Raw genomic sequence first — 8,768 nt, 5'->3', positions numbered from 1 at the left:
TAACTTTTCAGATAGTTTCTGGCATACTCAACTGGCTGTACCTCAACAGCTGATTGCTTAGGTGCTCTGTTCACTCAACATTGGTCACTTTTGAGATGATAACTTTAGAAGTAATTTTTAACTGTTAAGTCTTTAACAGATACCACTGGGCTTCCAGAAGAGAAACTTTTTTTACTTTTTTTTTTTCGAGAGAAGGGGAATCATTCACAATTGGTATCGAAAAGGCACAAACTCCTTTGATACAGGTTAAAGGAGTAAGCTGTGTTATTTTCCCAATTACTGAAACTCTCGTTATTGTCTGTTGTATCTAAAACAGCAATAAGACTATTTTATCTGACTTAATTTCAAGTTTGATAACTGTTTTGAAGACCAACTGATGTTAACCAGGTATTGCTTGAAAAGAGTCACATTGGTGAGGGGTCTGGAGCACAGGCCTTACAAGGAGCGGCTGAAGGAGCTGGGATTGTTCAGTCTAGAGAAGAGGAGGCTCAGAGGAGACATTATTGCTCTCTGTAACTACCTGAAGGGAGGTTGTAGTGAGCTGGGGGTCAGCCTCTTCTCTTGTGCGACTAGTGATAGGACTAGAGGGAATGGCTTCAAGCTGCGCCAGGGAAGGTTCAGGCTGGACGTTAGGAAATACTACTTCTCTGAAAGGGTGGTCAGGCAGTGGAATGGGCTGCCCAGAGAGGTGGTGGAGTCACCGAGCCTGGTGGTGTTCAAAGAGCGTTTGGATGTTGTGTTGAGGGACATGGTTTAGCGGGAACCATTGGTGAAGGGCGAATGGTTGGACTGGGTGATCCTGTGGGTCTTTTCCAACCTTAGCGATTCTATGATTAATTTACTTGGTCAGACTGAAACTTGCAAAATGTCTATAAGTCTAATTGGTTTAATTGTGTTGTTTGTCTAACAGAACCAACTGCAAGTGCTGGCGTGTCTTTTGATATGACTATGGCTGCCACTGTCTCTATCTGAAAAACAGCTTTCTGTTTCCTGCAGAGTAGTGCCTAGGAGTACTGAGGAACAGAATTCTTGTATTCCTCTTGTTAAGTTTGGCACTACATACACATTGTGTATCTGCCATGCAGCTTATTCTCGTGCAGTGAATGCAGGAATGCTCCTTCCAAACTTTTCAGAAATAGTATTGAATTCTTTGGTCTTTCAGAAGGCAATAGGTGTGCCCTGGCAAATGTTAAGTGTCCATGCAGTCTTCTCTGTAGATAGAGCAAATTTCAGGGTTCAGGGCAAAAATACATTTTTGCCTGTCACTAGTTCCCAGACTTCGGCAGGATGATGATGGTAGCGTAAAAAGAATCAAGTCTTAAAAAAAAAAAACCCTCATTCACGTTCTTCCTTGGACTGCATTTTGAAAAATTCTTCCACAGAAGTTGCAGCTGACATCAGTACACCTTGGCCAGGAGAACTAACTCATTATTTATTCAAGTTGACACATCTATTTCCTTGTTTAGAAATCCAGTAGCTAGATAGTCCAGTGTGATCTGTTTTTGTTGAAAGCATGTTATGTTTTATTACATGTTGTGTTCTGATCCACTATTGTCATTTATAACTTGTATTAAAACCACATGCTTGAGGGCTAACTGCATTTTTTTTTCCTTCAATTACCTGTTTTTAAACTAATTCTTTAATTACAGCTCAGAGTCAGACAGATGAACTAAAAATTCCCTTTGTTAAGCTTGCAGTTTGATTCGAGTATGTTTTAACTCCATCTTAAAATTGTTTTTTGATGTCGTGACCTTTGTACAGCAACCTTACTTTGGTCAAAATGATTAACAACAGAAAGCCTACAGAGCAGTCTTAAGGATGAACAGTACTACAGCTGTAATACCAAAAACACAATTCTGCATAAAAGCAATATCACTGAGTAGAGAACCTCCTTTCCTTTCAGTAAAGGAGGTAAGTTGCAAGAACATGAATTGCTTAAATTCATCACCAGAAAGAGACTATGGAATTACATTATTTCACAGGTGGTCACAAAGTTTCATCTCGGTTTCTCACCTCTGGTGTTCCTTAGACAAGGTATTCCGAAGTTAAGAATCAAAGATGACTGTAGCCTCACCTTGGTCAATGAAACTAACTTTGTTATTTAGCGATTCTTGTACTTAACAAACATCAGGTGATATCCTTTACATAACTGAATCTTCTGTCTAAATTCTCCTTCCAGGTATTCGTGCTCACATTCATATTAATCTACATAAAAACATATTGACAAAAAACCCACGTTACCTGAAAGGAGTGCATTAGCTGTGCTTGAATTGAATTGCAGTGTTTTTCATTAGGGAATACTGATCTTAGGATGTAGAACAATCACCACTGTGTACTACCTGCCTGCTCTCTACTACTTAATGCTCTTCAGCATAGTACAAGGAGTAAGTTTTCTGCCTGAAAAAGCATCAACTTCTGACCTGTGTCAGTCAAAAGCAGCCTCCCACATTACTTCGCAGTAAAATGTCTCATCTTCAGATGGCCTAGCTAGGTTTGTAGTTGCATGTTTCTGCTAACATGCCCTATGCTTTTATTTCTTTCTTGGTGTTCTGCTTGCCCAAAGCCTTTCTTCAGTCTCCTAGATGAGGTTTTTTTGGGTGGTCAGCTCCAAACATGGAAAAACCTTCTAAAGTTGTTGCCAGCTATATTAGTAGAGTTATACGTTTAGCTCTGAAGTCATATAGAATAGTTATTCTAAAGCCTCAGTAGCTGACAAAATAAAACAAATAAAAACATTAGTCCCCATGAAATGAGCTAACTAATGATTTAAAGTTTCTGCTAACACAGAACCTTAAAGATCAGTTTCTGTGAGAGCCATGCCTTATATTGCATCAAAATGAGCGACATGATTCCAAATTTTCATTTACACCAAACAGAGAAGCAGACCAGATATCAGAACAGGGAAAGTTATATCAAGTATGTACGTTCTTTTAATAAGCCACAAAAATAAATACACAAACTCCTACTTGTAAAAGTAGCGAAATGCAAAACGTGATGCGTTATGGTATCTTCCAGTTCACTCCCACCTCTCCTGCAGATAGCCAGAGAACAGCTGTACCTGACAACCAGATCAAAGCTGGCTGACATGCTTAATAAAAATAAGGACAGTCTTGATCAGTTTAATTGCATCCTCACTTCCTGATTATTGCACCTCCTCCAATTCTGACTTAAAAACTGACTTGACAGCTTCAGTACTCTGTAACTGATCTTCTGCATGCCTAGAATATGTAATAAAAACAGTTATCCAGGCTTCCTAAATTTGAGGATAGTAAGCATCTCTTGTCCTGCTTGTCTGGAAAGCAGTCGTGTGCCTTCTAAGCCATGTTTCGTCATTGTTTCCAGAATTTCATCTATAATGAGAAGTACAGTGTTACAGTAAGTTTGTTGAGAAGTCAGCTATAATAAGCAATGCTAAACTGTCTGCTAAATGTTAGCTACAATTGTCATTTTAGACAGTAATTTTTAGGCAAAGTAGTCTTCCACCCTGAACAAATAAAGTTTACATTTTGCTCAACAAAAGTTCAGTATTTTGGTATTAGTAATAACAATAATTCAAAATTGAATTACTTTTCTTCTCAAAACCCCTTCATAAATGTACAACCCCTTAAGCCTTAGGTCAGAAGGAGCAATTCTGACCTGTGTAGAGAAAAGATTCAGAAATAAAAACATCCCATTTCCAACCATCAGATTTTGCCTTTGAGTTTACAACACCAGTCTCTTTTGTAAGAAGGGGCTGGCCTGGATTCATTACCTAGTTCAGAAGACTTCAGACTTGGAACCGCAGTCTTACAGAGCTGCTGGGCTTGGGACATGCATACTATAGTTTCTCTGTACTACTGCTTTCCAAAGTAGCTTAGAGAGTTCTTAGTGTTGGTAAAACTATTTCTGGTCTAGTTCACCATATGCTGAATGTGCAAGCCACAAATTCAGAAAATGGACTGCAAGAGGCATCAGGCTATGTAAAAGTCACTCTGTTGTTTAGTCACCCACACAAATGTGGAAGCATGAGTCCACATAGATGACATGCTTTGTACGCGGCATGCAAATACGCCATTGCGTTTCTAACAAATGGACTACAGTACCTATTCGAATTTCAATCCACACTGTCAAAATAATGTGCTATTTCTACAATAGATTAAACTTCTGTACTACTTTCTTCTTGTTTACCAAGTTCTGATAGCCTCCAGAACGTTGATGTGATCAACACTTTGATTAGTGGTGTTAAATATGGTATGGAACAAAGGGGTCCAAAGAAACTGATCACCTGGATTATTTTCTTTAATTGTGACCAAGTAGAATAATCCTCCTGTTGAAAGCAAGTCTGCTACCAATGGGAAAACTCTGTCCATAACTTCTCTGCCCTTTTTGCCACCAGCCCAGGATGCCTCTATTCCATGGCTTTGCACCTAGGAAGAAGGAAAGCAAAAACCATCTTCCTCAATACAGAACAACAGAGACGTCAGAGGTAATTGAACAATTACATGCTGAGTTCTCGTACCTCAGCTGATTTGATTTGCCAACTCCCCTGACAGTAAAAATAGCACATTTATTGTGGATTTTACATCTACTTTTTCCTACCTCTTCAGAAGGTGTTACCACATATGGTGGATTAAAGAGCAGTAGATCAACCATCCCGTTTAATCTTGGTGACAGTCCTTTGACCTAGAGATGAAATCATCGATTCCTTTGTTAGTATTATTTTTACTATTACTTATTTCCATTTTGTAAGCATACAGTTACATAGTGCTGGCTATTTTCCTATCAATTTAAACTGCCACACAGACAAAACTGAAAGAGATTAATAAACAGCAGAGGGTGTGGCATTAATTTGCAAAGGCGTTAACTGAGTAGTAATGAGAATTATTGAAGCTATCTTACCAAGTCAGTAATGACTGGCTGAAGGTGGACGTTGTTCAGCTGAGCTGTCTCCAGTGTACAGTAAGCTGCCATAGGATTGATATCTGTACATCTTAAAGCAAAACATTGTAAGTTATTGGTTCCTGTATCTGCAAGAGTAATGCTGCAAACTGTACGCTGACTAAGGCAATCTCAAGAATAGCCTTTACTTTACAAGAAATACAGACAAATAGCTAGGAAAATATACGCAGTGTATCAGCAGCTACACCACACAATGCTATACTGGAAGCTGGACTTGAGGAGTTAACTAGATGACCTCTTTAAAGGTCCCTTCCAACTCAAAACAATTCTGTGAGTTCTTAATGACTGTTTGAAAGCTGAAGTATGTGAAAATAAGCATTTTTAATTATTATCTTTTCAATACCAGCTCTGTATGTATCTATGCATACACTCCCTAGTAAATCTCAGTTAACCACCAACAACCAAGTAACCTAATGTCATCACTGTCTAAGGAGTGGGAATACTGAATTCAAGCCATATCTCTGCCTAATGGGCACACAATCTAAGGTAAACAGATAAGGCTCTCTTCAGTCTGACTATCATCTCTGTAGAACTGACATGACATTTCCCTATGGAAAGGGGAATCTTCAAAGCAAGGCGTATCCATGGCGAGGTCTAGGCACTCTACCTGCAGCAGTCTCACTGTTATACTCACAGGTAGAGCGCACTGGCTCCAATGATGGAAGCTAGGAATGCTGAAACCACGCCAGACCCAGACCCTATTTCAAGGCAGATGTCGATCCTAAAGACAGAAAACTGGGTGAGCTTTTTGGTGACGTACACGAGCCCCTCCCGCAGCCAGGGCAGTGTTACGACACGTGCCCCACCCCGCCTTCTCCACAGCCGCCTGCCGCGCGTACCCCGCCTGCCGGAGCAGGGCCGCATCCCGCTCCAGGGCGTCCAGCAGCAGGAAGGTGTCCTCGGCCGGCTCGTACACGTCCCGGAAACGGCCGCGCGGCCCCACATGCTCGTACCGCGGCGTGGGGACTGCGGGCGCCGCCATCGGCGCTCGAGCGGCCGCGCACGCTCCCACTCGCACCCTACGTACCGGCCATCAGCGGAAGGGAAAAGGGACGGGCCCAAGGCCTGCGCCACCAATGGGAGAGCGTTGGTTTCGCCCCGCCCCCAGATCGGCTCTATTGAACTTCACTTGGCGGTTACGTAGCGCTGCTGCTGCAGCGGGCGGGAGGTGTTGAGGTACTCTCACCCTCCGCAGAGGAGCGTACAGTGAAACTGACTGTTTTCACCACACTGATCCACTTCAATAATCTTTACTAGACAGGGACTTGCACCAGCTTACAATCACAGAATCCTTCCAGAGTTGGAAGGTATCTCTGAAGGCCACCTAGCCCAGCTCCCCTGCAGTGAGCAGGGACACCACAGCTAGATCAGCTTGCCCAGGGTCTGATCCAGCCTCGCCTTGAAAGTTTCTAGCTTCTCAAAGCTCTTCCAGAGAAATAGCTCTGCACCGCAATTAGCAGGAAGCCAAGCTGAAGAGGCACAGGTGAAGCGCCCGAGTGGTAGTTATACAGCAAAGAACACAGCAGAAAGATTTACATTGCCACTCAGTGTTTACATGAGTACGTCTCTAAGGATCTGCCCATGATTATTGACAGCAGCCTCAGGTCCAGCCGTATGAATGCCCAATTTCAAACAGAAATGAGGCCATGCAAAACTGGGAACAGAGGGCAGCTTCAGGGCAGAGATCAGGAGAAGAGCAATTTGCTTTCGATAGCAAATAGAGGAAGGAGGGTCAGAGTTCTGGTCACCATGAAAGACATCCCTTTGTGTGCCGAACCCTCTTGTTCTGAAAGTGGCACAGATAGATCAATGAAGGAGATGCGTGGAGCCAACAAAAGGGCTAGAATCTTAAAGTGTTTTTATTATCACTTCAAAACCCATTAATTCTTGGAAACTTAAGAAAAGAATGCAATCCGGTGGATTAATGTCTGATGAATTAAAGACCTTTAAGGATTGAGTTGTGTCTCTTCCACGGTTTGACACCTGCCAGTGAGGTATCTGAAAGACTTGGCTAATATTTCAGTATTAGTGCTGCCTGCCTTAAATCTGCCTTTTTTTCTGTGGCCCACCTTCAACATTTCCAGTAAAATCAACTCCCTACTCTACTCGCAAAACCAATGCTTGTTCAGGTAGTCAAGAGAAATCAGGGTGAGACATAATTAACGTACCAGAAATACAAGCAGGCTGGCATGATCAGCTGGTAAACTCTTTTACCCCACACTTTTGAGCTAAGTCAATGAAATTAGATATCCAGAAATTAATAACTGGAGATCCAAAGATGAGTTTATGACTCAAAGATCGTTTTTGTCCCATCGCAGAAATGACATCACCAATCTCTGTCTTAAAAGAGTTTAGGTTCCTTGCACCACCATGTAGCACGTAAAACAGTTCTAGAAAGTTCACTTGGATAATTTCAATTTCCAGAGCAAATTTATTCCTGGACTTGATCTTATACAAATATTACCTTTTAATTTTAAACATTGTTCTCCCTTAATTTATTCCATCGAGTATATTTAGAAGTATTGTCATAACCGATCTCTGCCTTTATTTTGCCAACAAAATTAGCAGTTGTTTCCTTATAATTTACCTCCTAACCCTGCTCTGTCCTGAATTTACTGTGGTAAATTACTCAGTCTTTCAGCATGGCGTCTGCACAGAGCATCAATGAGATCTCAGTCTGTGAGAAGGTACTATAAGTTTTCTTTTCTGGAAGTTCCTCAACTGATGCCCAGAAAAAATTATTACAGTTGATAACTGTGATAATTCTGTTAGAAACTCTTGCTATATTGTCTTCATCACTGAGAAAGATAGGCTGCTTCAGGGAGCAGTAGTGAGCGGAGCCTGACTGGAGATGGCCCCGGGGTTTTTAATGCAGAAGGGCATTCATTGGACATTCCTTCATTTCATCCATCTTCCTAGCAATTTTCTTCTGCACCAGAGAAACAAGTGCTTATAAAACATATTAAGTTTGCATAAAATTCCATTACTTTGTTAAAACCAAAATCATCTTAAGAGAGAGAGTTTTCCTCTCTGTCCATATTAGGAGAATTAATTCTTGGGATATATTTTTAAAGTCTCCACAGGTGGTCAGGCTTTGGACTGCAGTAGAAGGAATGACTTCACCATCTTCAGCTGTACAAGTTGTTGGTTTTGGCTGTTCAATAGTTCATGAAATCTGGTTAATTATTATTGTTTGTTTTAATACTTATAAGTCCTTCTGGGTGAATTTTATAAAACATTTATTTTTATTGCTTATATAACTACCTAAAATGTTTTTCTTGGTAGACAGCTGTACTGTTTTTGCCAAAACAGATTCTATTTCAATTTGGGGAAATTGTTGGAAAGTTAATATTCCCATTTTCAATGGTGCCTGTGCCATGCTATTAAACTGAGCTTTACAGAGATGAAAAATTGTTCTTGACAAGGATCATAGCCATTTGTTTACCCTAAGTGAGCTGTGTGGCCCTGTCCCATTTGGAATTGGGTGCCGGTTCTTTCTCACACACAGCAATGCTTAACCCATACCTTCCTAGCTGTGTGTCAGCTCTCAGTGGTCTCAGTCATAAACTTCTCAAACGTTCCATGGCAGCTTCTGGCCCTCCGTGTCCCAGATGAGATGTAGGCCTGTGCTGGACCTTTGAGTGTCCCTGTTCCTATCTATGTGAAGAAGCAGAGCCAGCAAGAATACTGCAAGGTCAGTACTGCTAAGTGTAGACTGGAAGAAATCTATCTATGGAATCCAGCAGGCAACTACATCTTACAATATCTTTCTTAAAGTGAACAAATGTGTTCATAAAAGGAGCTACGTTTCTTAACTGTCAGTATTTCTA

At 41.2% G+C, this 8,768-nt stretch overlaps 1 protein-coding gene across 2 annotated transcripts; it reads right to left on the bottom strand.

Moving 5' to 3' along the window:
* Window positions 1-2,912: 2,912 nt before the first annotated feature.
* On the bottom strand, window positions 2,913-5,990 carry N6AMT1 (N-6 adenine-specific DNA methyltransferase 1 (putative)). Of its 2 annotated transcripts, none has more exons than NM_001278078.2 (6): window positions 5,778-5,990; window positions 5,573-5,659; window positions 4,879-4,969; window positions 4,579-4,662; window positions 4,265-4,406; window positions 2,913-3,350 (listed from the first exon to the last, which is right to left on the bottom strand). In NM_001278078.2, exons 1-6 carry the CDS (start codon window positions 5,918-5,920, stop codon window positions 3,241-3,243), a joined length of 657 nt encoding a protein of 218 aa, NP_001265007.2. In that variant the 5' UTR covers window positions 5,921-5,990; the 3' UTR covers window positions 2,913-3,240. The 2 variants fall into 2 exon arrangements, with proteins under 2 accessions (NP_001265007.2, XP_025005213.2); XM_025149445.3 differs by having other exon boundaries at window positions 5,787-5,990.
* Window positions 5,991-8,768: the final 2,778 nt, after the last annotated feature.

Source organism: Gallus gallus, chromosome 1 (genome assembly GCF_016699485.2).
Source record: "Gallus gallus isolate bGalGal1 chromosome 1, bGalGal1.mat.broiler.GRCg7b, whole genome shotgun sequence".
Lineage (NCBI taxonomy): Eukaryota > Metazoa > Chordata > Aves > Galliformes > Phasianidae > Gallus > Gallus gallus.
This window is presented reverse-complemented; position numbering and strand designations above follow the sequence as displayed.